Source organism: Trichinella spiralis (assembly GCF_000181795.1).
Source record: "Trichinella spiralis strain ISS 195 chromosome Unknown Scfld4, whole genome shotgun sequence".
Lineage (NCBI taxonomy): Eukaryota > Metazoa > Nematoda > Enoplea > Trichinellida > Trichinellidae > Trichinella > Trichinella spiralis.
In genome coordinates, this window is record NW_003526943.1 from 2,670,510 (window position 1) to 2,698,294 (window position 27,785).

General features: G+C 37.4%; 6 protein-coding genes across 6 annotated transcripts; 3 read left to right on the forward strand and 3 right to left on the reverse strand.

Annotated features, from left to right (window-relative positions):
• Window positions 1–3,007: 3,007 nt before the first annotated feature.
• Window positions 3,008–3,833, forward strand: Tsp_00703 (ATP-dependent RNA helicase DDX19B). The gene is made up of 2 exons (XM_003376428.1): window positions 3,008–3,091; window positions 3,723–3,833. The coding sequence occupies exons 1-2, from the start codon at window positions 3,008–3,010 to the stop codon at window positions 3,831–3,833; spliced, it is 195 nt and encodes a 64-aa protein (XP_003376476.1).
• Window positions 3,834–4,725: 892 nt separating this feature from the next.
• Window positions 4,726–7,343, reverse strand: Tsp_00702 (nascent polypeptide-associated complex subunit alpha). Its single transcript, XM_003376429.1, has 10 exons — window positions 7,312–7,343; window positions 6,832–6,881; window positions 6,689–6,774; window positions 6,521–6,628; window positions 6,194–6,448; window positions 5,958–6,080; window positions 5,747–5,814; window positions 5,626–5,677; window positions 5,536–5,581; window positions 4,726–4,817 (listed from the first exon to the last, which is right to left on the reverse strand). The coding sequence occupies exons 1-10, from the start codon at window positions 7,341–7,343 to the stop codon at window positions 4,726–4,728; spliced, it is 912 nt and encodes a 303-aa protein (XP_003376477.1).
• A 995-nt stretch (window positions 7,344–8,338) lies between these two features.
• Tsp_00701 (zinc knuckle protein) lies at window positions 8,339–15,227 on the reverse strand. Its single transcript, XM_003376430.1, has 3 exons — window positions 10,495–15,227; window positions 9,017–9,163; window positions 8,339–8,738 (listed from the first exon to the last, which is right to left on the reverse strand). The coding sequence occupies exons 1-3, from the start codon at window positions 15,225–15,227 to the stop codon at window positions 8,339–8,341; spliced, it is 5,280 nt and encodes a 1,759-aa protein (XP_003376478.1).
• A 425-nt stretch (window positions 15,228–15,652) lies between these two features.
• Tsp_00700 (hypothetical protein) lies at window positions 15,653–16,287 on the forward strand. Its single transcript, XM_003376431.1, is given in 4 exon segments — window positions 15,653–15,681; window positions 15,700–15,848; window positions 15,941–15,975; window positions 16,105–16,287. 4 exon segments carry the CDS (start codon window positions 15,653–15,655, stop codon window positions 16,285–16,287), a joined length of 396 nt encoding a protein of 131 aa, XP_003376479.1.
• Window positions 16,288–18,752: 2,465 nt separating this feature from the next.
• On the reverse strand, window positions 18,753–19,647 carry Tsp_00699 (methylmalonic aciduria and homocystinuria type C protein). The gene is made up of 4 exons (XM_003376432.1): window positions 19,579–19,647; window positions 19,334–19,534; window positions 19,119–19,271; window positions 18,753–18,956 (listed from the first exon to the last, which is right to left on the reverse strand). The coding sequence occupies exons 1-4, from the start codon at window positions 19,645–19,647 to the stop codon at window positions 18,753–18,755; spliced, it is 627 nt and encodes a 208-aa protein (XP_003376480.1).
• Window positions 19,648–20,793: 1,146 nt separating this feature from the next.
• Window positions 20,794–27,672, forward strand: Tsp_00698 (conserved hypothetical protein). The gene is made up of 9 exons (XM_003376433.1): window positions 20,794–20,823; window positions 21,661–22,180; window positions 22,208–22,700; window positions 22,990–23,100; window positions 24,170–25,134; window positions 25,182–25,272; window positions 25,359–26,038; window positions 26,725–26,987; window positions 27,091–27,672. The coding sequence occupies exons 1-9, from the start codon at window positions 20,794–20,796 to the stop codon at window positions 27,670–27,672; spliced, it is 3,735 nt and encodes a 1,244-aa protein (XP_003376481.1).
• The last annotated feature ends 113 nt before the right edge of the window (window positions 27,673–27,785 follow it).

Sequence of the window (27,785 nt, forward strand, 5' to 3'; positions counted from 1 at the left end):
AAACACATATGCTGCAGTTTTATTTGTAAAACGTTCTTTAACTTAATTATTATAATATATTTAAGTTATGATGTTCAAGATAGAGTGGTTTTATTGAGCTTCGTGTGATGCCCACGCTGAATTTATATAAAAATTAGGCTACTTTTCTATTTTTATAGCAAGCAATCTAAATACCATTAGAATGAACCATTTATGTTAATGTTAATTTAACTTTTCAAATTTATATCTTCAAAGAAGCCATTTTTCAGTTAGAGGAAAAATAATTTTTATTTAACTGACCTGCATCATACTTATATTTGTTTTATAATTTTAAAGCAATGTAAAAAATTAGTTAATAATTTGTTTTTCTTATGAATTTTCTTCGTTTTTCATGGTATAAATCAAAAGGTACTTCAAAAGATGATTGTTTGAAACATCGTTGCATATATCATTAACTTCACCAGTATAAGAATATAACTTTATTTATATTTTGTTCAATTTTTCTTTTATCATTTAATGCAATGATCTCTTCTAAAAGTAGCTGTTCAGTAGATAAAAATATGGCAGTAAAAAATGACAAACCTGAAATCATGATTACTATGGATGCTAGAAATTCTTTTTTTAATTTTCCACACAGCGCACTCATGATTCTTATAAACAGTTTTTATTAAGTTAATTAGCCTCAACATAATTGATAATGAAGTTAGAATCTCTGTTGTAATGTAAGATATCTATATGTACCTTTTCATTTACATAATTTTCTGCTTTGCATGTATATATATATATATATTTGTAAAATATAAATGTGATAAGCAAATAACATCCATTTTATTTTTAAAAGTGATTGAAAAGTAGTTTACTGATTTACTGACTAGCAATTAAATACTTCTACTTAATCTACCTTTATTTTTTGATAGATATGTTGAATATTCATCTTAAAATTTTAAATTTATCATTGCCATGATTGGAAACTTTGCATTATTGAAGCAATACAATAAACCTTTCTGTGATATTTAATTTTATTCAAAGAATAATTTAAAATGATGATCTAATTCTGTATTATATGATGGGAACTTTCAAATAATTTGTTTCTAAAATTAACGGAACGTTTTCTCTAAGTCTGCTTGAAGGAAAAACCAGAAATAATAAAAACATGGTGAGATGTCTAGCAATTGCACTTGTAGAGAAGGCCTACTCTCTAAACAGCATATATCAAAGAGTTCAAATGTATGCCCTTGTGCTCAGCTGACCTTTCTAAAATGATCTTGTGTTTCCTCAAAGGTAGTGACTGATGGTATTACGCTGTGGCTGGAAGATACTACAGTTCTCATTCAGATGAACTTTGATCTTCTACCACTTCTAACCAGTGGATATCCAAACGGGCGATTAACGAATTTGTGTTTTGTTTGACTTCACCCATGCGTCTTCTCAAGCTTTTCATGAACTATAAAATGAGTCATAATGCAACACTGCTTTTACATAATTGCACGGACAATGCCTCAAGCCATAGCCACTTAATAATGGGCATCTCTAAATATGATAGGTCTTTGGACTTCTTAATAATCACACCTCGCATAATCAAATCATAAAGTTGAACTCAATTTCCAAACTCTGAATCTTCCAATGCTTTTTCAACAACTCCCCTCACACGTCTTATTACGTAAGCATTAAATAAGTGATTTTTTATGCGTAGACATAGGATGGACAGCAAATAATCCGTGTAGATGCTGTGAGTATGGCTACATGGTCATGACGCTGATCACTTATAATGAGCTGCTGATGTATTCATGAGTGTCGTTTATTCAAATGAGAAAATTACTCAACTGATTGTGTATTTAAGGCGTGTCTAGTTAATGGAACAATTGGAAATATATATACGCGCGCAGTATACAAATAGAAGATATAATTGAATAGTGCGCATAATGACGGCCGCACATGCCATTACTCAGCTAAAACTCTTTTCTGTCCTCGCTGAAACTCCTTCTTCTTTCCTCTTATATATACTAGATCGTGAAACTGTGAACGCAGGGCAAGTTCAGTTTCAAGAAAAAACATCGAATTAGCCCTCTAGTTTTTCACTTGTGCACAGGTCCTTTCCAATGCACGACAGATGCCATTACATCAGTATCCGTCAGTTATGCGTACCCCAACGTCAGCTCAAGTGGAGCAGCTTGTCTGACTGGAAGCAAACAATTTTCTTTTTTACATTCTACATATCTGTTCTTGAATTATCAATAGTAGCTGCTATGCTAGTAAACAAATATAATCGTAATGAATTTCATAATAAAAATATAAAAGAATATTTTACATAATATTATTCTATATACTTTTTCATTTCGTAATTTTCATTTCTTAGCTTACAAAGCAAAGTTAGTTGCAAATGAGTAAGTAGTCGGAAAATGTAAAATGTTGTGCAAAATGTTTAAAATTGCCAATAATATACTTAGAATTAAAAACAAAAAATAAAATAATTGCAATAGGATACTTTTATTTTATTTGTTTTGCATTTGTCTGTTATATTGTACATTTATGTTATTTGTGGTAACGAATCAGCGACTGTTTTTTTCTTTATATTGCAGCAAAATTGAATATGGCAGTCAGACGACAAACGTTGGATCAACTGAGCATACGTTTGTTTGACAGTTCACCTTTTATTTATTTTATGAAGTGGGCATTTAAATAATACCGTCATTTCATTTTTTTGAAGTTTCGACTTTTTTTATAGTCATTTATGGAAATAATAATTGTTAGCAAAACAAAAGCATTAGAATTTGCACAGTCAACAGTAAATCGGTTAAAATGCACTGAAAGTTCATTTGGCATATGAAGTAAACACTGAAAATTTATCTACTTTGTAGCAAAAAATATTTGTTTAAATAATAATTGCATAAATAAATAATTTTTTTTATAATTTTGAAAGCAACAATTTTCAAATGTCTAGACGGCTTCAGCAAACATACGTCAGAAGAATAAGACTTCAGTTGGATTCTATTTAAGCAACTATGAAGAGAGGATTTTTTTGTGAAACATGGCTTCTGCAGTTTTTGTGATTTTACTGGCTTTCTTGGCATTTTATCCTGCTGATGCTCATTCTTTGAGTGAGGCATCGTTGGTATGATCATTCAGAATTTGAAATTATAATTGAAATTCAGATTTTAGCCCAATCTTTTTTAATATATTACTTTAAGAAGCAGATATTAAAAATCAAAAGCATAATTAATTATTATATTAGAGAAAAGCGACAAAAGTTTACTTTAAACGCTGCTGTCATTAATATATTACAAACATTGTTTCAAATTTCAAAAAAAGTTCACTTTATTTCAGTAATGCCATTTTATGCAAATATTCCACATTTAAACTTTTTCAACGACTGACCAGTTAAGTAAAGTTGAATTTTAAGCAATTTAAACAGTTCAAGAAATAAGCACATGTATTAATTTCAAGTGAATGTTTTCATTTAAATTCATTTCTTATTATGCTTCGTTATTGCAGATGTTTTTCTTTATTTTACAATTGAAATCAAAATCTCATTTAAAACTTAAATCAACTTAAAATCTGTTACTTAACTTAAAACTCATATAACGCTAAAAAAGCAAGCTGTTTTGACAACTACTTTTGATTTAATTTAGCTAATTTTGAATTATTCTGCAGAATTCTGTTATTTGTGATAGCTATTTTTGGCAGATAAAAATTAACATGGTACAATATTAATTAGTTGTAATATTTTTTCATCAATGTTTTAGGATACAAAACTGCTTGAAGACTGTATGACGAAAGATCATTTGGAGCAGTATTTGAATAAACCAGAAGTAAATTTATTTGCAAAACTGACCAAATGTCTGGAAAGCAGATAAAGGTATACTGGATATTTTTGTATTTAATTTTGCATTTATCGCATTACCTTCAAAAGTATGTTTCTTTGCTTTTATTGTGCTTTATTTTTAGATAGTCGTACTTTATTTCGAAAAAGAGGAATGAATACTTGGCAATATTACTGACGTTGTTTGTATTGTGTTGCGAAATATTTGAAACTGCTAATAAAGGTTCAATTGCAAACCCAGCATCTAAATAAATTGTTGTCTTTCCAATTATTTTCCAAATATGTTTTCCAATTATTAATTCATAAAATAAAAATTTATAACAATTGAAAAATGTGTAAGTTCTAATAATGAATATAATAAATAAATAAATAAATATGATATAATATGATATGCTCAAACAGAAATTCAGATTTTTTTCTAAATTTCCAAAATATGACCGTTATTAATGTGAATTTTCTATGCACTGAAAAATTGTACAATAATGCGACGATAAAGAAAAAAAATAATTTTGCTGTCTTAAAAATAGAAATAATTTTGTTGAATTTTTAAAGCTAAAAAGCTTTTCATTTACAAAGTAAAAATATAATTAAATATATCCAAGAAAAATATTTAAGTTTCAGTGTTCATAAATATCTTGCTTTGAAATAATACTTTAAACAAGCATAAAATAACTTTAATTTTTTAAATGAAAAAATAACAGAATACAATGATTGACAATAGTTGAGAGTAATAAAAATGCTGCAATAAACGCGTACGTTTGTTAGCAATAAGTATGTAAGTGAGTTTGATTAATTCTTAGTATCTTTATGTATTCCAAAGTTATTATGTGCTACAGCACAAACTTTTATTTAATTGTCACTCATCTTCAAAGCATATTATAAGCACTAATAACAAATATACTAAATGTCACTTATTAAGTTTGATTTCAAAAATTCGAGAAAAAATCGAGCGCGGCAGGATTCGAACCTGCAATCTTCGGTTCCGTAGACCGACGCGTTATCCGTTGCGCCACGCGCCCTGCGATTGCTTATTTTCAATAATTATTTATGTAGTTTAAAGTTTATATGTAATTAAAACACTTCATCACATCTTATCAACTGTCTGCTCTAACCAACGACTCACTTTTATTATTTTTTTATAAATTTATTATATCTGCACCTTAAATAAAATATAATTTAAAAAATACTCTGAAAAGGTTGATTGATTAGTATAAATTTTCAAATTATTAATCAAAAACAGAAAACAGCATTTAAAATTTATTATTAGCTCATACATCAGTAATTCATTCATTTTATGAAGTTTTGATCCTTTTTTCTTACAACTGTACATTCAAAGCAGCAATTTAATTAAATTTTGTGGCAAAAAAGTAATAACATTTCACTGTAAGGTAAAACATTTATTTGCACTGAAAATTAATTGAAAAGTGAACAACATCTTTTTTTTGAGTTTCAATACTTTTTCAATTTATTAACATATTGTTTGACAGTAAAAATTGCAAGCGTTTAACAATTAAGTGCCAATGCTATGTCAGAATTAAACATTTTTTCTGAAACAGCAATATCATCGCATATTACAAATTTTATTTTGAAATTACCGCATCTTCACTGCCCTACTTCATCAGCTGGAAAATCTGCATATTTAATTTCCTCCCTCAATAATTACAGATATGCAAGGGTGAATTGAATAAATCAACAGCTGCAATTTAAAATTTTTTGCTACATTCAAAGTTACATACGAAACCAGAGTTGATATTGATTTAAAGTTTTCACTACATAACTATGCTGAAAAGAAAATTTCATGTTCTGAGTTTGTTTTAAATTATAACTAGTGAATTTGCATTATGCTCAACTGTTACTTGATTCAGTACTGTTCGTATGCTGAATTGGAAAAACATCGAAATATGATTTTACAGTTCACATTGATACAGTTTGCTGAGTTAAAAATACTTTAAGAAAACTGCATAAAACGCTTTCAAATTAGATAAATCATCTTCGGCACTGTTGCATAAAAACAACTGTAATCATTATTTTAACTTTATTATATGAAGAAATCAATCAGTATTTCTATGTTTTTTCAGCTTTCTATCACATTGTTAAATCCTAAATAAGCAAAAGCATTGCATTAAAATAATAAATAAAGTTTTTTATTTAAACATACCATAATTGCGTTAACAATGTCATTGTCTGATTTACGTAGCGCCTTGATCGCCCTTCCTCGACCGACATTAGCTTGAGACATCACCAATTCGATATCCTTTTCTTCAATGCCTGTGCAGTCAATCTGAAAATTATTTAAAATAAATGAATAAAAATATATGTAAACAAAAACAAATCCATAAATTAATTTAAGTTACACAAATAACAATAAGAAATCAAAATCAAATGATCACTTACATCTGCGTCCTCCTCACTGTCTTCTGGCACAACCTTTCCAGCAGCTATTGCGTTAGATGCGTTCATTACAGCAGGTTCTGACATTTTAAACTTTTCGGCCGCCGCCTGCTGCGCATGCTGACTTAAGTCTTCAATTTTCGCTTCACCAAAAACGATAAATGTATCACCAGATGGATTCTTGTAAACGTCAGGCTTATTAATCACAAACAAGATGTTCTTCGATTTACGAATACAAACTCGTTGTATCCCTGGAACCTACAACAAATATGTAATTTTTTCTTTCCATTTAAGAATTTATTTTTTCTATATATTACGGTGCATACACACCTGCTTAAGTCCCATTTTTGAAAACATTTTTCTAGCCTTCTTTTCAGGTCGACTTTGTTTTACTGCTTTTGTTACTTGTTGAGCGTCCAGTCCAGCAGCCAATGCCACCTTCAAATATGTTTCAATAATAATCATATAATCATATCATATTAGAGCAACTAAAATTACCTCTTTCTGTTCCAAAGTCAGTTGATTTTCCATTTCTTCTGCATCGGAACCACTAATATCAGATGCATTTGAATCAGTATCGCTAGCTGAACAAACTTATGTAAGAATGAACGCAGAATTAAAATTACATATAACTGATTTACTTTTCGATTCAGACTCCACTTCGGTGGATTTTTCTTTTTGCGTCATGATGCTAAAATGTGATTTAAAGTTATTAATTATTCAACAAAAAATTAAAACTGAATTATCAAGTTAAGTTAAAAAGTAAAATAATCTGTCCTTTCGACAGAAACTTCTAAGCATAAAACGGAAAACAGAATTAAAGAACATTCCAAATTGGAGTTTCGTTTCAAACTGGAATGCATGGAAATTACTTAAAAGAAGCTGGATAAGAATAATAATGTAATTGTAACAATGCATTCTTTATAAAATATTTTCTCCACACAGACTAATGCACAACTTTCAACACATTATACGGTAATTTACAAAATGACAATCAAGTTTAAACTATGCTGTTTACATTGTATTTAAATAATAATTTATCTAAAAAGAATGTGTAAAAATTTAAATAAAAAATGTAATTACACGTCTTGATTTAAGTTTATTTAAATTTTGTGTATTACATTACAGTAATGTAAATTGTGGAAAAGGGCATTAAAATTAAAAAATTTACCCTTGACTTTGTATTATTTGCTACACTGATTGTATTTTATATAGAAATGATAAAATTACATTTACTGAAGTCATTTTTCAAAGCTCAATTTCTGAATCAAGGAAAATGATACTGTCAGTGTTTAGATATATTCTTAAAGAAAATATTAATCTTTTCGTTTTGGCCTTTCAAAATAGAGCAAAAAGTTAACAATCAACATTCTTTTAAGTTTACTGTATTTTATTTTCGTATTTTAATTCTATTTTTTTATAAATTGCATGATAAATCAGCAGTAATAACACAATGATGCGAATTCAAAAACAGATAACATGTGACTAGCAAAAGATTTCAGAAAAAGTAATTTGTACCGTAATCATATGATTTGTAATTTTTCAAATTATTTAATAACCACTGTATTTATAAATGGTTTAAGCTTAATGTGCAATAAGCAGTGATACTTTAACAGTTATATTGGAGCTTTAAGTTATGAAACTGCCTAGCAAAGTACTGATCACGAAATATCGTGAATTGACTAAATCTTCACAGTTAGCCCATTTTATCAATATTACATATAAACTTTCATTCAGAAGGTAATTTTTAATGCAACTCAACTTTTGACGAATAATACAAATATTAATTTTAATAATAACAAACATTATATTTCAACAAATAAAATGAATCTTCATATCAACCCACCTAACCTCTAATTCACATCATTTTCAAATAAAATAAATGAATAAAAATTTATATAAATAGTAGCCTCATCTGAAAAGTAATAAAAGTGTAATTTTCAAAATTAAATATGATAAAATAGATGGTATCGCACTTCCGAGAGTTCGGCAGTATGTGACTAAAACTGAAGTGACATTCAAATTTTGAATGCATTGATCAGTTCAGCAAAGTTGTAAACATACCACGCGGATGCATCACGCACAGTTTGACGAACCTGTCGAAATTAAAAATATAAAAGTATAATAAATGCGTTGCATTAAAGAAATTTATTTCACCTGATTGCCTCCAAATCCGATGAACAGATCTGCCGGTGGGCAAGCATGAAGATCGGTCATCCCATCGCCGATCATGACTAACATTTTGAACTGGAATTTATTTTTTAAATAAGCGCATATTAAACTTTTTCCATTGCTGGTTGATGTTAATTGCTGTTTGTCAAAGTCAACATAATTGCCTAGATATTTTGTATTCTCAGAATGAAGAATATTGAAATTTAATGAAATTAAATTTGAAAAAGTACCATTTGAATCGAAAATCAGTTTGTTGGAAAAAACATTCTGATGAGGAATTCCCAGTTGATCAGCTGCATAATATGCGATATGGCTGAAACCGCCCGTAACCAAAAAAACATCCGTATTGCGAGACTTCAACAAATCAATTAGCGACCTGCAATTGCTTGATTTTTACTTATTTTCAAATCAGTCTAGATCAATTTAAACCAATTATTCGGAAAACAATTCACTTCGCTCCTGGAGATAGTTCAGGTGGCGACTGTTTCAAAAAAGCTTCAACATTACTCAACGACGGTCGCAGAATATTCAAACGAGCTTTCAAAGATTCGTGAAAGTCCACTTGACCATCCATTGCCTGCTTTGTTCTTTCCGAAGAAAGCGAATACAGTAGTTATTTACCTTTATTTTGAACCTCTGTACAGGAAAAGTTACATTTTTGAAATTTCCTCCTCCTTGCCCATAAATTTCGCCAGCTCATCGATCGCCTCTTTCTGACAAACTGTAGAATCAACATCAAAGCAGACGGCGTCAGCTTGATTCCACAACTTTTTTGCTCTTTCCATTTGTGACTTAAAATGGCTTAAAAATTGTGTGCTGAGTTCACCATTTCAAAATTATTTCCTATAATTCTAATATTCGCGGTAAAAGTTATTAATTACATAAATCTTACAAGAAGAAAATACAAACCACTTTCAGATCTGCCGTCTAGCAATGTTTATGCAGTAAAGTTGTGACGGTTTTTTATGTCATTTTATAAAAATTATGGACAATGTAAAATTAAAAATTTCACACCCAATTTCGCATTCATTAAATATTTACCACACATTACTACTTGATTTTGTTTATAAAAAGTACTAAACAATACAGTATGCGATAAAAATTCAAAAAATTAAGTCTTAACTTGCTTAATAAAAATAGCAATTAAAATTTTAATTGGGTTCCATACACTGAAAATCAATGACAAAAGGTAAAAAAGATAAATGTAAGACAAGCCAAACCTTACCTTCAAGTACAGTAAAAATTATAAAGTACATCAGGCATAGATGTTTACGAAATCATTTTACTGTAATACATAACAACATCTTTGTTGGCGACGACTATATGCCAACTGGCAGTGGACTGTAATTTTAATGATCTTCAGGCGCAGTTCAGATCGACTCACAGCAAAGCCGATGAGCTGATCGATACAAGCAAAACAATCACAAGTTTATACTCAAACTTTATTGTGATTCAGGACGAGACAGACTCGATACCAACGAATGATGGTCACACGTTAAGATCGTAGCTTCGTCTGCGATACTCGCACTTCACTTGATCACACGCTCGCACAAATTCGCTTCCAACCCCGTCGACAACGACAAATGGTTGATTCTCCGAGTCTGATCGTCGGAGCCCTTATATAGAATCAACCTAGGTTATCCGCCATTGTTTTCACCGGGTTCAGTGTGTCAGGTCGGTCAGGACGCAACCTACATACCTCAAAGCGAACCCGCACACGATAAGATTCATACAATCTTATTGTGTTGACCCGTGGCGAAATGCCGTTTTAAAAGTGCCGCGCTGTTGATCTTCAGGTACAGGAATTACTGTACCTACCGTTTCCAACAGCCTCCCCCCCGATGGACAAAGTCCATCAATTCGCTCCTGGTTCCAGCAACACCAGCGAACGCACCGACCTGGTTACCAGGCCGCGAGCCGTTTGGAGCCTGGCTGATCGAGCCATACCATCGCGTGAACAAAACAGCTCCACGATTCTTCCAAACGGTGCTCGGCTCCGGGGAATGTTCGGTTCGATGATCAATACCACATCGCCAATCCGCGGCTTTTCCTGCAATTTTCGCCACTTCCCTCGAGACGAAAGCGTCACGAGATATTCCTGCTTCCAGCGTGTCCACAGATGGTCGACCAACCTTCTTTGGTATCGCCATCTCCGGTGCAACCGGGACAAAACTCGGTTGTCGCCTTGCACCTGCTTGCCGTCGCAGTCCCTGTCAGGCAGCGACGACAGTTCCCGACCAATCAGGAAATGAGCTGGCGTCAGCGCCAGCTGATCATCCGGCCTGTCGCTTACAATCGTCAGCGGACGGTCATTGATCCTTGCTTCAATCTCGCACAGTACCGTGCGAAGTTCGTCGGGCTTAGCGTGACACCTTCCAAGGACTTTACTGAGCGCTACCTTGATCGACCTGACCAAACGCTCCCAATAACCGCCGCACCACGGAGCTCGCTCCGTGATAAATTTCCATTCTATTCCTTCCTTGGCCAGATGGTCTTGGACCACCTTCCAGTTGCGGCTGTTGCATAGCGGCCTTAGGAACCTGCTGGCCAAATGGAACGTTTGGAAATTATCCGATTGCAGCAGCCGGGGACGACCTCTTCGAGAGATAAACCGCCGCAGCGCTCTCAAGAAGCTGTCCACCGTCATGTCTGGAACCAGTTCCAGATGGATGGCCCTCACCACCATGCACGTGAAAATACACACGTACGTTTTGAGCAACGTCAACGTTTTGCCGTCACACCTCGCCATGATGGGACCGGCAAAGTCCACGCCGACGTATACGAAGGGCCCGACTGGCTCCGTTCTTTCCGGTGGCAGTTCAGCCATTTGTTGTTCGAATGGCTTTGCAGTCACCCGTCGACAGACCACGCATTTCCTCACCACCTCTTTAACCGCGCTTCTCCCCCTGGTGATCCAGAATCTTTTTCGAGTCGCGGCCAGAGTTTGGTCTACTCCAGCGTGCAGCTGTTGCTCATGGACATGCTGAATCAGCAGCTTCACTACTCCGTCACCGTGTGGGAGTAGCATGGGATTCCTGGTTTCCTGAGGCAACTCAGAGAAAGCCAGACGACCACCCACGCGCAGGATTCCATCTTCGTCCAAGTAGGGATTGAACTGCTGGAGATCCTTCCTGCGGTGGCTCCCTGGTCCATATGCGCTCACTTGGACTTGCCTGATCCAAGTTTTCTCCGCCTCCCGCATCTCAGGCACGGTCAGGCCACGGGCCTTCTGTCGCAGCTCCATTGGCGATCTTGCATTGAAGATGAACCGCAAGCACCACGCAGTGACCCGTACGAGCTTTCCATAGCTGCTGTACCGCGCCACATCCATGACCGACCGAAGGTCAAATTTCACCGAGGTGGTCATGACCAAAACCGTTTTTCGGTTTTCCAACTCCATATTTTCTGGAGTCCTTCCGTGGCTGATCTTCAATTTTGGCCACGCACTCTCATCCAGCTGGAGCCACCTGGGTCCTGAATGCCACAGGCTTCCAGCTGCCAACTTGGAAAGAGGGCATCCTCTGCTCGCCAAATCCGCCGGGTTGTCTTGCGTTGGGCAATACCGCCACGAATCGGGGGAAGTGATTTCCTGTATGTCCCGTACCCGGTTCGAGACGAACGGCTTCCACCGCTGCGCGTTGCTTCGTATCCAGCACAGGGCCACCGAACTGTCGCTCCAGCAGAAGCAGCTCCTGATCGGTAAGTCTGCCTTCCGTTTCACATAAGCAACCAAGCGAGCACAAAGCAGAGCTGCCATCAATTCCAACCTGGGCAGACTCAACTTCTTTATCGGTGCCACCCTAGACTTCGCAGCTAGAAACCGGACTTCCACCTTGCCGTTCCCATGCACCAAACGCAAGTAAACCACGGCCCCGTACGCGCTGCCAGACGCGTCGGCGAAACCATGGAGGTCCATATGGACCAATTCCATGAGCGAGCATTTAATGCAAGCCCTATCGATGCTGACCTGAGACAGATCGGCGAGCTCACCTTTCCAGTTCCTCCACACAGCCTCGACTGGAACCGGTAACGGGTCATCCCACGAGGTTCCTTCCTGCCACAGCAACTGGAGCAACATCTTCGCCCGAACGGTAAATGGTGTCAAATACCCGAGAGGATCGAAGATTGTTGCAGCCAGGCTCAGAAGAGTCCTCTTGGTGTCCTGTTCCTCCGCGTCGACTTCCGGCTGCCGGAATGAGAGTTGATCCGACTCTGTATCCCACAAGACGCCTAGCGTCTTCAAGAGTCGACCTGCCGGCTTTGGATCCTTTCCGAAAGGCAGGGCTCCGTCGTATCCCACGACACTGGAGCAATTGCTGACGAACCCAGTCAGATTGAATCCACCTTTCCCGAACAAACTCTTTGACTCATGCACCAACTTCTTCGCCTCTTCGATGCTGTCGCAGCTGAGGACGAGGTCGTCGACATACATGTTCGATGTGATCAATCTGGCCGTCTTGTCACCCGCATGCTGACTATTCTCGGCATGCGTCCGGATGGTCTGAATAGCGAGGAACGGCGAGCAAGTCAGCCCGAAACACACTCGCGTCAACCGATACTCCCTTGGAGCCCTTCCTCCTCCAGCGCCTCTCCAAAGGAACCTACATGCGTCCCGGTCTTCCGGGTGAAGACCCACCTGCAGATACATCTTTTCGATGTCTGCCTGTAGTCCTACCCGGAAGCGACGAAAACGCAGCAGGATTCCCATCAGATCGACGTGAAGATTCGGTCCGGACTCCAAATGATCGTTCAGTGAGGTTCCTCGGTGCACCGCCGAACCGTCGAACACTATTCGAAACTTCCGACCCGTGGTGCCTTGCTGGTACACAGCGTGGTGAGGCAGGTACCACGTTTTTCCCGGCGTCTTCGATGCCGGTGCTTCCTCAGCCCATCCGTTGTCAAGGTACGACTGCATGACAGTCGTGTAGTCTTTATCAAATCCAGAATCTCTGCTCAGCCGTTTTTCCAGGGATCGATATCGCCGAATTGCCGTGGCGTAGTTATTCGGCAGGCTGGCCATGCCAGGTTTCCACAGCAGTCCCACTGAGTACCGGTTTCCGTCAAAAGATAGGGATTCTTTGAATCGCCGCTCCATCTCGGTCTGACCGGACTCAGTCTCCGGAGGGAGGATGCCGATTGCTTCCAATTCCCAAAACTTCCGGAGAGCTGCATTCAGACGATCGTCCGTTCTGATGCAGTGGACCCTGCATTCCCGATCCCCTGATAATGCCGCCGGACCGCAGATTATCCATCCGAACCGGGTCTCCACGGCTACCGGATCACCATCTCCACCACGGATCACCTGCCTTCCAAGGAAGCGGAAATAGCTGTCCAATCCAATGATGACATGGACTGGCGTCAGCTCCCCGACCTCCCTCGTCAGGTTCAGACTCTGGAGATGAGGCCAATCATTTGGAGACACTGGTGTCTGCCAAAGATCTTCGCAGAGTACCGGGGCTGTCATCGCTTCCAGTTCGTACCTGTCCCCAGCGTGTTCTCCGCTGACAGGGCTGAGCCAAAGGCGAACCAACCTGGATGCTTGGCAGCTGAATCTCGAGCCACCAACACCGCGGAAAGAAGTTGGGTGAACTTCGCCAGCCAACTTGAGCTCGTCCGCGACGTCTTGTCGCACCAGAGATCGCTCAGCTCCGGTGTCCAACAAGCAGTTGACCAAACGCTTCCTTCCGTGGGCACCGTGAGCGACAGCCTTAATCATCTGAAAACGACTCCAGCCGTGCTTAGTGGTGGCGATGTTCACCTGGGCCTTCCTTGGTTCAGTGGTTTTCCTCCCCTTGCCTGCCTTCGGTCCAGAGAGGTCAGAGTTGCGCTCCCCGGATGTCGACCTGCCGGATGTGGCAAGGTGACCCATCCGATCCGGGCAATTCCTTTTGAGATGCCCATGCTTCTGGCAGTAGAAACACCGACCAGCCCGTTGTGGCGTCCTCGTTTTCGATTGACGCGTTGGTCGTCCCAACTCTGAGGTCTCTGCCGCTCGTGGCGATTCTTCGCACACGGCGAACCGGTCTGCAACGGCAGTCTGGAGAACCGTCGCTTCGTCGTGCCTTCGCCTGAGAGGACTGCTTCGACGTTTGGCGGGCTTTGTGAGCTTGGCGGGTTCCGATCTATCTGACCGCGACTCTTCCAGGAGTTGGGCTTGTTCTCCCAGGAATTGCAAATATTCCGACAAGTCAGCGGCCATCGTTTCATTCGCCTTCGTTTTTTCATCCCACTTGATCCGAACCGGTGTCGGAAGGCGATCACGACTGATTGCAATCGTGATTTCAGCTGCGGACAGCTCACCTTCTCGTAGACCACCCTTTCTTGGATCCTTGCCCAGTGCAGTCAAAGCGTCGATTGTCCGTCTCAGATGGTCGTATTGTGAGCGCAGACCCACGTCCTTAGGTGGCGTTTGCACGAGTTTCTTGATCTGATGCCGGATCACCTTGGCCGGTCGATCAAATTCCTCGCGTAGGCGATTCAACGCCACCTCATAATCAGCGTTGCTGCTGGATAGGCTGCTGATTACATCCGCTGCTTTGCCGGTTAAGCAGCCACGGAGGTAGGTCAGTTTCGCTGCGTTGGACAGGTCCATTCGCTGATGTACGCGATGATCAAACTGATCCCAAAACGCACGAAACTCCGTGAAGTCTCCGCTGAACTTGGGCAGATCGCATCTCGGCAGTCGTGCCGCAAGTTCATGCATAGAGGTCGCAGCCGGCACCATTCCAGGTCCTGATCTCAACTCAATTCCCTGGTCATCCAGTCGTCCGGAGCAATCACTCCCCTTCGACTGCATCAGAGCCAGCGCTCGGACTTTGCGCTCTCTGAATCCCTTTCGATACTTTGACCAGTCTTCTTCCGCCATCCCTTCGTTCTTTCCTCTTCAAGATTTAATTCAAGCTCCACCTGAAGAGCGTCTGTCTCTCGGAAAAGTCTCTCGATCCTCGAAGTCTGCTCTCCGATTTCCAAGACTGACACTGGTCCTCGCACGACTGATCTATCTCTTGAGAGATTCGATTCGGCTGTCCTTGTCTATGATCATATTGTTCGATTATAAATCCGGCCTCACGAGGCCCAAAGGTTGGCGGTGGAAATATATGCCCAGCTGGCAGGAGGAAGGTAAATTATAAAGATATTCAGGCTCAGTTCAAGATCGGCTCACAAGCAAAAGTAGAGGAGCTGATCGAAACAAGCAAACATTCGCAAGATAATTCTCAATCGTATGTGAAACAGGTCGAGTCATACTTGATACCAAAGAAGATGGTCACACGTTAAGATCGTAGTTTGTTGATGATAATCCCGGATCCACTGTTGGCCCGGTAGATCAAATTTCCTAGGGGAAGGCGTTGTCAACGCCACCTGGATGATTCAGCTGTGGCTGGGATAGTCGGAGCCCATATATCGTTTCAACCTAGGTTATCTGCCCTTGGTATGTCCAGGTTCAGTGTGTCTGGTCGGTCAGGACGCATGACGTACATGCATCAAAGTGAACCCGCACACGCTAAGATTCATACAATTTTATTCTGTTGAACTTGTGGCGAAATGCCATCTTAAAAGTGCCGCGCTGTTGATCTTCAGGTACAGGAATTGATGTACCAGCCGTTTCCAACATGGTTTCCAAGTTTAAAAAAATTTTTTTTTTCTTTTGTTTAAAGTTTAAAATAATATTTTGTATCAAAATTTGGTTTTCAAGTTTAAAAATTTTTTTTTTTCATCCGTTTAAAGTTTAAACCAATATTCAGCTTCCGCCATCCTTCGTTCTTCCTCTTCAAGATTTAATTCAAGCTCCACCTGAAGAGCGTCTGTCTCCCGGAAAAGTCTCTCGATCATCGAAATCTGCTCTCCGATTTCCAAGACTTCCGCTGGTCCCATGCACAACTGATCGAGCTCTTCAAAGAGCCGATTCAGGCGTTCCTTGCCGATGATCAGCTTCTTCGATTTTTCTCTAGCTCTAGCCGACATCACTGCTCCAGTCGTTCTATCCAGAGGTCGCTCGCTTTAGAAATCCGGCTCAGAGGACCAAATGTTGGCGACGACTATATGCCAACTGGCAGTGGACTGTAATTTTAATGATCTTCAGGCGCAGTTCAGATCGACTCACAGCAAAGCCGATGAGCTGATCGATACAAGCAAACAATCACAAGTTTATACTCAAACTTTATTGTGATTCAGGACGAGACAGACTCGATACCAACGAATGATGGTCACACGTTAAGATCGTAGCTTCGTCTGCGATACTCGCACTTCACTTGATCACACGCTCGCACAAATTCGCTTCCAACCCCGTCGACAACGACAAATGGTTGATTCTCCGAGTCTGATCGTCGGAGCCCTTATATAGAATCAACCTAGGTTATCCGCCATTGTTTTCACCGGGTTCAGTGTGTCAGGTCGGTCAGGACGCAACCTACATACCTCAAAGCGAACCCGCACACGATAAGATTCATACAATCTTATTGTGTTGACCCGTGGCGAAATGCCGTTTTAAAAGTGCCGCGCTGTTGATCTTCAGGTACAGGAATTACTGTACCTACCGTTTCCAACAATCTTGGATTTGTAAATGTAATTTTTTACATATATCATTGCGATCATAATTTTTTATTTCGCATAAATTATTTATTAGATATTAAAAAAGCACATTCTTTAATGTTTCCAGAACATCTGTATGCATTGGTACAAGATTTTTGATTTGAATTTTCTGTGTAATACAGCAATTTTAATTGAAATTAATACAATGGAAACATCTGTGCAGTGTCATAGGAAATGAAAATAACAAGAAGCAATTTTTTTAAATATTAGTTTGAAATTCTGAAGAATTAATAAAATTCTAATAATTCTCGTCAGCTACTCTTAGATTTAAGCTCATCAATTTCGTACTTAAACGCAGTCAACTGCTTTTCTAATTGTTTTTCCGTAAAGACACTGTAAAAGTTGATTTTTCCATCTTCACCGAGCTTCCAATGAATTTTCAAAAATTCCAAAATAGCACCAACAGACATTCCAATCCAAACGGCGTTGTACCATTTCGTGATGTCGACGAAAACTTTGCGATTGACAGTTCGAAAAAGCATAATTTCAAACCAAAGAAAAAGTCAGTCTGATTTGACTAAAGAATCACTTTCTCCGTTTTCCTCAGAGATTTCACGTAAAAATTCATCTTCGTACTTTTTCTGTTCCGAAAGAATTTTTGGTGCAATGTTATTCATAAGATCGTATATTTGATAACTGACAAAGCAGGTCAAAAAGACAGTTGTACCTAACAAGACGTTGACAGCTCCGCGGTGAAAACGATCCAGTATACTGTTGATGCGCTTCTGAGGTAATCTGAATATCATTCGCTTTCTACCTAAATTACAAAAAGTCATTAAAAAATAAAATAAAATAAAATAAAACAAAAATTCCTAATATTTATACAAATACAAATTAAGCTACGAACTAATTGAGAATATTATCAAGAAAGCAAAAACAGTTACCACAGTAAATGTTACATGTTGTACAAAACTTGGTTGACATTCTTTAAATTACCCAGTTTAATTTCAACGTAGAAATTAAAAAATTATGAAATTGGAGTTTCCATTTTAATGATAAAATATTTTTCAATGAAATAATTATTAATTTTTTCTAATAAAATACTTTAATAACAATTATTATGCGTTAAATTCAAGACAACCAAAGCTGATAAAGTGAATATACACAGTCGGCAATAAAGTAAAATAAATATAGTAAGAAAATGACGTTCAAGTTAGTTTATATTAGAATATTTTTCATTTCAACAAAAATTGTCATATTGCGAAAGGACTGTTATTATATTAATGACTGTATAATGTATAATTTCATCTTGCAACTTATCACTTTCTTCAGCACTGCTTTACGAGTACACACTGTGAATATTTAAAGCACTTCACAATTTTTGCCATGCCTTAGTATCATAAAGAACTATCATAACAGATGCGTGTAAATATTTTTAATATCAGTAAACTTTGTTGTAATAAAAAAGTTTTTACACTTTTTTTCGCTCTTTTATTCATAGAAAAATATGCTTAGATCATGTTGAATCTGACTTTTATTTTCTTTCAAATCGGTTTTTTCAGTTGATTTTAATGCATTCGCTAAAAACAAATTGACTTGCCAATTTTCATTCTGATTTAAAAAATTTGCAACACGCAAATGTATGATTGATGACGCTCTTTTTAAAAAAATATCTCGCAATGGAGAATTGTTTGTGAATAAAAATTACACCGATCTTAAACACTGAAAAGTGAACTCTTCCAGACAGGTTCGTTTAATTTCACTAAACAAATTTCACCTATTTCTTAACCCAAGTAGAAATGGAAAAAAGAAATTAAAATAATCTGAAGACTAGTTAATTTCTTTTTTTTTGAAATTTGATTCAGACTATTATTTCTTGTAACCAAGATTTAAGTAGTTGTTTTCGTCGGGATGGTTCAGTGTGGAAATATTCCATTTGCCTTGGATCGTAACGCTCCTTCACAGGTACGACGTCACGAAAAGCAGCTGTTCGCCAAGAATTGTTGAACTTGTCCAACAGATCCACAATTTTTTCGTCCGCATTCAACAAATCCACCGGAAAGTGCTGAACCAAATTCCGCTCAACAATGCTAGGAAATATGTACAGAAACCGAAACGCGAACCAGCCCCCGTATTTTGGATGTATCGATACGCCGGCGATGCGCTGAAAAATTTTTAGAAAAAAATTAAATATAAATTCGATTTGGAAAATTAAAATTTGACAAACCTTCTGCTTGTCCCATGGATCAATTTCAACATTCATACGTTGATAATAAAATGCGGCTCCGGATGCGTGGCCGGCAACATTCATGAGAACTTTTGGACGACGATTTGGCCACATGTCAAAATCGTGAATTAACACCACATCCTGAGGCAAAAGCTGGAAAAGCAATAACGATGCACTGTAAACAGAAAAGAAACATATTTCTTATTCATACATACATCTAAAAATTCACCAGCACATTCTTTCATGCACAAGTCCAACGGATCTCTCATGCAGTCAAACAGCAGTTCACGCTGTTTCAGCCAAGGCAAAAAGAAATTGCAAAACATTCTCGGTGTGCTAAGTACGAGAATCGCCAACGTATCTGCTTCATAGTCAAGATGGAAATGCTCATTTGCCAAATCATTGTACCACTGGATCTTGAATGTTAGGAAATGGATAAATGCGCATAAAAGCCAATTACAAACTGAACTTTAAAAGGATGACTTTCAAAGCCAATGTCATCGCAAAACTGCTTCTTGCATAGCTGCATTACCCGACTGCTCATCGCATCAACCACAAAACTATAAATACACAAATAATTTGGCAAAGCAGGACAATTTTAGTTTTACAAACATGTAAGGCTTTTTAATATTTTGAATTTTTTTGATAACTGTCCTGCAGATCTGAAAATCTCCCAAACTAATAAATTCAGTACTATATGACATTTTAACAAAAGCACTGAAGCAATATTAAATGCCAAATTTTACATATTCTTACTCCAAGTTTTACAAACTGCGGAGCTGTCAGCGTCAATTATTTTCATTGCATATTTTATTTCCAAAGTTTTATTCAATATGTTCATACATAATTTTAAAGATTGACAGCTCCATTTGGCAAAAAGAATGCTGCCAAACAGCTGATGAATACTTATTTTCACTGCAAAGCAATTTAAAAGACACAAGTGACTAAGCTAAATAATTAAAAAAAAATAACAGCAACCTTGTCAAGACCGACATGAATAACTCAGCATAAGTTATAAATGAAACATTGAAATTATAAATAACAAAAAATGAATCACAACAATTGCACATCAATATTTTATTATTAATAGGCAATTATGCATGCAAAATATTAAAAATTGAAAAATATATAGTCATTAGATATGCCAATTGTAAAAAAATTAATGTTATACTGTAATTTAAGAATAGATAATCTGAAAATTCAAGGAACACAAAATTGCAAACAAATGAAATGCAAATAAACGTAAAAAAATATACAAATGTTTTTTCATTAGAAAACATCCATGACGTCATATTTCAAATATGACAAATGATGCTCACCAGTTCTATATAAGATGCAAAAAAACAATACAATTATATTCGCAATTTTATTACAATGTTCTACTAAGTTATACATTATTACACTGTATGAGCATTCTAATTCTAATCATTTTTTAAAGATACAAATTTTTACAACCATGTCAAAATAAAGTTAAATACAATTGGAACTGTTTGCAAAAATAACGCAATTAATGCGTATTAACTAAAAACTCTTTAAACTAAAAAAGTAAATTTAATTCAAAAAAGTTTTCAGATATTACCTCTAATTACTTTTATAAATATACCCGTATGGTAAGAATGGTGATTAAAAAACGTTTTATTTATTTACAAAAAAAGTGTGCAAGTAAATATTACAAATGCCAAGTTTGCATTATTTAACAATACATGTATATAAAATGTTATATTAAAATTTTAAGTAAATAATTTATAAAATGTTTTAATAATAAGTAAATTAATATATTAGATTAAAAAATGCTCATATTTTGTGAAAAAAATAACATTATCCAACATATATAAAATATGTTTAGAATCGTCATTTACCTCATTTATTTTATTAATAATTAATAATTTGCCTTTCTGAAATAATAGGCATGTATGTAGCAATTTTAAGATAAAAGTAAACATCATTTTATATTCAAAATATTCACTACAGTATTTCTTCGAGAAAAGCATGTTCATCGTTCATTATAAGCACGATTATGAATTATGATAAAATTTAGTTATCCTTTATTTCAATAAACTAAATAATATAATGTATTTTTTAATAAAATATTAAGTTTTATGTGAAAATATATAAGAAAAACATTTTAAATATAAATTTTAGAAAATAATGTTATCAAAAATTTCAAAAAAATTTATAAAAAGTCATCGCACAACTTTTTTCAATGTATGTATATATATTAATATTTTATTTTTATTTTTTTCTTTTTTTAAAATAAGTTAAGCAATTTTTTGTCTCGAAAACAATATGTGCTTTAATTTTTAATAAAATTTATAAAAAATTGTAAGAAATAGTATTGTATTTATGTAATAAATGTTTGTATGCTAAAATCTGCAAAAGATTTTATTTGGTACATGCTCTTTAAAAATTCATTGTTGACCACACAAGCTCATTTCATGCTACAGTATGTAATTTAAACTTGAATTCGTTTGCTTTAGTACAGTTTAGATAAACTTTCAGTTCTTAAAATAGATGAGGTATTATATTGTTTTGTGATGTTTAGTTGTATAAAACTGAGTCGTATTTTTGTGTACGTCTAATATATGGTTCAACAAATGGCAATCATGTACTGCTTTTGCTAGATCGACAGATGGAAGTGGAAAACTTGAACCGTAGTTTATCATCCATTTTATCTGACCAAAGCAAGAATCCAGCGATCTCAGATGATCGCCGCTTTATTGATAAAAAAGGTAACGTTGATAGTAAAGTACAAGATGTAAATGGTGACCATCCGAACAGGGGATCTGTGGAAGTCTTCGATTTGGCTTCGTCGAGTCAAGTAATGGCTAATGTGAATGAATTCGATCCATATTATGTCGAGAGGGCTGCATCCCGAAATGGCGTTTCTTCGAATGCGTGGACTGGAAACTGGTTTGGAATTTCTGACAATCCTTCAACATCATTTCAAGAATGTGATTTGCCAGTGTCATCAAAATTACCGCCTTTAATTTCAGTCGGGTCAAGAAATGGATGTTATGGTTCCAATCAACAGCATTCAAACGGAGCGTACTACTCATCTGAGGGTTTGACTTTGCAAAACTCAATTTCAGTGGGTACGATGTCGCATCAGGAGGAAGTTTTGAAGAAATATTCTGCTAAACGATCGGATCCGAGAATGGATTCAATTCTCCCTTCGTGTGGGACATTTTTATCTCCAACTGAACATGCATCGAATCAAAATGGGTGCATATCTTTATTGAATTCAGATACATCTTGCAATTTTGGTTCTTACACTTTTGGAAATAACAACAGTGATGCTGTTCTTCTGAAATCTTCTTCGTCGTATCTGTCAAAATCACTTTCTTGCCCAAATTCTGGACTAATTCCGGTGACCGCAGCCGAGACGGTCTCCAATTGCAACGGGTTTTGTACGTTTCGTGACTCTAAACCATGCCATCAACGCCGTTTGAACGGTTATCAGTTTTGTATACGACACATACTGAATGACAAAGATGCACCTTATCGGTCATGCTCATTTGTACGAGTTCAAAATGGAAAACAAATACCCTGTAGAAACAGCATTCTGAAAAACAAAAATACTCAGTAAGTTATAAAATTAATTACGATTCTTCTGCACTGTAATGTGTTATTAAATTTGTTCGATTTTATCACCTTTATTACGCATAATACGCGCTTCATATGCTTCAAATATAATCGATTATTTCTTCTAATTTCAATACTACAACCACTGATTGGATGTGCATTTCAAGCAAGACTAGTTGTCGAACTTTAGAGTGTTTTTCATTTCATTAATTAAGGGAAAATGCTTACTGCTTTAATGTTTGTTTTATGCAGGTTATGAGTTTTATATTTAAAAAAAAAGTATTTCAAGTTTCATAAAAATTCAAACATTTGTTTATGCAAATATAACAGAGATGATTATTGTGTTGCGAAGATTTTTTGCAATTGTTTGTCGAATACACGATACACATTTCCAAAATGAGTAATTAAAGCTAGCAGTTCATTTTGTAAATTGACTGGCTTTTATTTGCATTGGAAAAATTTATTTTATTTACAGTTTTGCACCGAAGAATTTTTTATTTGTTAGCTTTGCCAACTTTGCAGTTGTATATGTTATCGATTGCTTTTGTCACATAAAAAAGTACATTATGCAATTTTGTTTTCATGGTAATAATAATATGTTTAGGTATAATAAATTAAAAATTTTCTCGTCATAGGGTTTAATTTGTTTATTTTATATTGATGAATGGCTTTTTAAATTTATGAGTTAGTAGTTGGTAAAATGTTTAGTGCGAAGATGTGAATGATGATATATATATATATTGTTGCTATTAGAGGTTTATTTAAACGCCTTGGCAGTTTGCCAACGTCATTTCGCATTTTAAAAGTTGTTGACGTCAGTCATGGAAGTTTTCTACATTGAGGTTAAAAAAAATTTTTTTCTTCACGTTCTGCGCTTGATTAAAGGAAAATTGTATAATTTAATATTGGAAATGTGGCGTGTTTTTGAAATGCCTTTTACATATAAATTTAGCTTTGTGTCTGTGATTCATTGTGCAAATATATGGAAGGTGTAGTATGTGTGTGTGTGTGATTGGAATGGAATTCTCCTTATTTGATTAAAATTTTGAGCAGCTCATTAAAAGAACCAAAGAAATTGTTTAGTATTCCAATCATAAAACATACAGAACGACGAAATGCTAATGTTTGCCTTTGTCATCATTAAAATGGACGTCCTTTTCTCTGTTCTAATGTGATGCATTTTGTGATGATAAAGTATTTGTTAAAGATGTTTGAAAATTCAGTGGTGAAAAAAAGCACGTGTTATTGAAATTGAAACTATTTAATTGAATTGTTACTGTTTTGTTTGCTGGAATTGAATTTTTTTTTTCCATTTTAACTTTACCTTCCTCAAGTATTTTATTTTATGATCGTATCAGTTGAATTGTACCAATTGGTAGATGTAGTCGAAATAGAGGATTTTTGTTTTCCAATCGACAAATTCTTGTTGTAGTCATTATTTCAATTGTTTAATATGTATTTTGTTGTAGGTACTGCAGCACACATTTGATCAAACTTGGTTTCAAAGAACCCAAATCAAGAAAGAAGACTGAAAAGATGATGAACAAAGTCGAGGATAGTCCGTCGGGGTCATTGGTCAGCGGGGGTCAGATGAAAACGAAGGTGCCATTTTTCCCCGACTTGGCCGTGCCGAGGGTGCAGGCGCAGGCCCAGTCGCAGCTTGCGCTGAATGAACCGCCAAAGCTGATCAAAGCCGAACAACAGCGACAGTACGACAGAAATGGCTTCACGTTGTCCGATCAGCCGGGGCAGCAATATTCGAGGGTGAAGAGTGAAAATACAACGTGGGATGGTGGTTCGGGCGGCTACCGTAACGTGGGAAAAGTGGAAAATTCCTTGTCCGCCATGCTGAACTCAGTGCCGCCGGGCCAGAATTCTCGTTCTTCGTTTCAGCATGCTCCAATCAACGCTTACCCGTTGGGCGATTTTCAAGCTCAGCCCAATGGCGTCAGTCCAGTAGTACAGAAGGATGCGAAGGATCATTGCAAGTCGGCAGTTGTACCTTTGAACTGCGCTCCAAAGCCGCCCGCCCAGCGCTATTCGGGACTGACCAGCTTGCTTCAAGCGCCGCTGGTCGAATCCCCTCCTCCAGTATTTTCCACTTCCAATCTCGGGTATGCAAATTTGCGTTCCTTTCCCACCAATGCGGGTGCTTTGGTTCCATTACGCCCTCCGTCGACTCTTGGCGGCGGCTGTGCGTCGGCGTCGCCGTTTCCCGTCGATCCGCCAGTGTTAGAGTGTTCGAATCCAAACGCGCCGTTGCCGACCTTGGCGCCGGCCCCTTTGTACGGCCGAAAATGCATCAAGGTCCACGCAAAGCAGAGATTTTTCCTCAGCCAAGGTCGGCACAGGCAAATTCCAGAAGTTGGTCGCCTGTGTCATTTGCTTGAAAAAGTCGACGCCGAACGGAAAGATCTGTTTCCACTGGGTATCCGTTTGTTTATTTGTTTGTTTGTTTGTTTATTTTTTGTTGTTCGTCAGGATTGGAAATGAGCGACAGCGAAAGCGAATTGGACGAATTGGACGACATTTCAACTTGTTCCAACGGCGCATTGTTGGCTGCATCGGCGTCGTTGTCTTTTAGAAATGAGTAGGAGGAGAAGACATTTTTTTATCACCGATTATATATATATATCTAATGGAAATGGCGATTTTTAGGTACTCAGTGGACACTACGGAGATTTATTTGGCGAACAAAGCGGTCAACATTCGAATGCTGGAGTGGAACAACAAGTTGCCGTTGGTCGATTCGATGGTAAAAGTGAGTAGGCAGTTTCCAAGCACGGCAGGTCGAGTGCTTGGCGAGAAGCAGGATGAGAAGAGTAAAAAGTTGCACAGCAGCAGTTCGGCATTGACCAAACGGCGCCTGCTTTTGGTCGGCTGCCAGTACAAGTTGTCGGCGCCGGCCGACGGTTTGGATGTGAGCCTGGGCATTTGCAACAAGCCTCGGCTGCCATACAGCGCCTACTGCGTTCGCCATCAGTTGAGCAACGGCGAGCAGATGTTGTATGCGCGGTGCAGCGGCAAGGACTGCGACCAGCCGGCAATTGAAGGTCTGGTCTCGGGTCCGTCGCCGGTGTGCCATTTGCACTCTTACTTGAAGCTTTTGGTTCCAGTGTCAACTAGCCTATTGCCACTGTCCGGCGTGGCTGAGCCAACATCCAGCTCCAATAACGGTAATGCGAATAGCAGCGGTATGTTGCCGACGACGACGAGGGGACGTCCGACGACGGTTGGGTCGAAAAAGAAAAAAGCTCCGACCAACACAACGCGGAAAGAACGAAAGAAGAAGGCGAAATTGGGCTCTGATAACCTTGCACCCGTTTCTGAAACCACTAGTAAGTAGCAGTTTTTGCATAACAACAACAACAATAATATTTTATGTATTTTTTTAAATTTCAAGTATATATATATATATATATTATATATATATATATATATATATATTTGTTTTTTTATTTGAAAGTTGATTAATTATATACTTATTGAAAAAGGTAAGGTTGTGTTTTGCATGTTTGCCGTCTGCGCTAGTGGTAGTCTTTATTCGAGTTGAGCACGTTCGATTTTTCCGATCAGTTGTGGAAGGCAGCTTTGTGGGCTGCTTCACAGTCTTCTGGGAATTGATTGCGATTATGCTTATCGATCGTGAACGAACGATTGGATGGCGATTGATTTTCAAAAACTCATTCAGTTGTGCTTTTCTCCCATTGCCTAGCCATTACTGAATGATCAGATGATGATGATCCTGATCATTGGGTACTTGCTGGTATTTTTTTTCAATCCATTCTCTTTTTTTTGTTTAATGCTTTTTCTCACCTTCGGGCATCGGTTGTGAAGAAAGAGATGTACCTCTGATTCTGATTCATCTGTTTGTGATAACGCAAACTTTTTTGTTTGTTTTCATTTCTACTTTATTTCTATTTTATTACTTCGAATTATATTTGAAAAAGGAAACCAGACAACTTTTATAATTGAAACGATTCATGTCACAGTTGCCTGCTAGCTTGCATTTTTTCTGTTTTAGATTCTTTGGAAAATTCTACCAAATCTGTGGATTTCTACGACTGTGTCAAGTGCAGTTCACCACAGGATGCCCAACTGACATTGGTGTCGGCTGTACAAGAACTTGGTTTAGAAGCGCACGAATTGAACGAAATGCTAGGCTTTTTGCCAGGGGATCCTTTGGCTGCTTTGCTTGATTCTGAAATGTGTACGTATAGATTGCGATTACTTATTATTATTATTATTGTTTGGAATTGTATGGTGATACAAATTCATTGTTGTGACGTTAGTGCGTGTTGTTTGCTTTTGAAATTTTATTGTCAATTTTACAGTAGAGAATAGATTGAAAGTAATTGTGCGTGTGGCAGTAATATTTAATTCAATTCAGTATTGTCTATTCAAAAGTGTTTGTATTGTAGCTCGATCAACAGGGTTTGTTGAAGAAAGCTCAAAAGAGAGCCAACTGCTCGATCAAGCGTTGATGTTGACTTCTGACCACAGTTGGGCAGACGTGGAACAGTTTCTGCTGTCGGAAGGGTATAAATCATCTGACTACACGACGACGCCGACGAATTTTTCCAACTATCCATCGGTTGAACCATTGCCATCGGCTTGTACCTCTGGTGAGGATGATTTCAGAACATGCAGATATTTGTCTACTGCGACTGGTCCCCAGCGTGTGGATGCGTCCGTTTTTTACGCGCCCACAGTGCCGCAAACTTACAACATGGATAGTGGAATTGGATATGGTACACCGCCGCCAGCCAACATGGTAAGTTACCATCATCATCAGCAGCAAACACATCATCAGCATCAACACCAACCTCCTCCTCTTCTTCCTGCTCATCATCAACATCATTCAGTGGGTGGTATTGGTGGTCATCATCAAATAGGTTTAGACAACAATATCAACACGCAGACAATGAACCCGAAATCCAAGCCTTCGCAGCTGGGCATTTATAATCTTTGAAGAATTAAGAAAGCGTATACCTATGGATATGCATGCATGCACGCGCAGGGTTTCGAAAATTGTTTTTTGGTTTATTTATTTGTTTGTTTGTTTGTTTGTTTGTTTGTTTTACT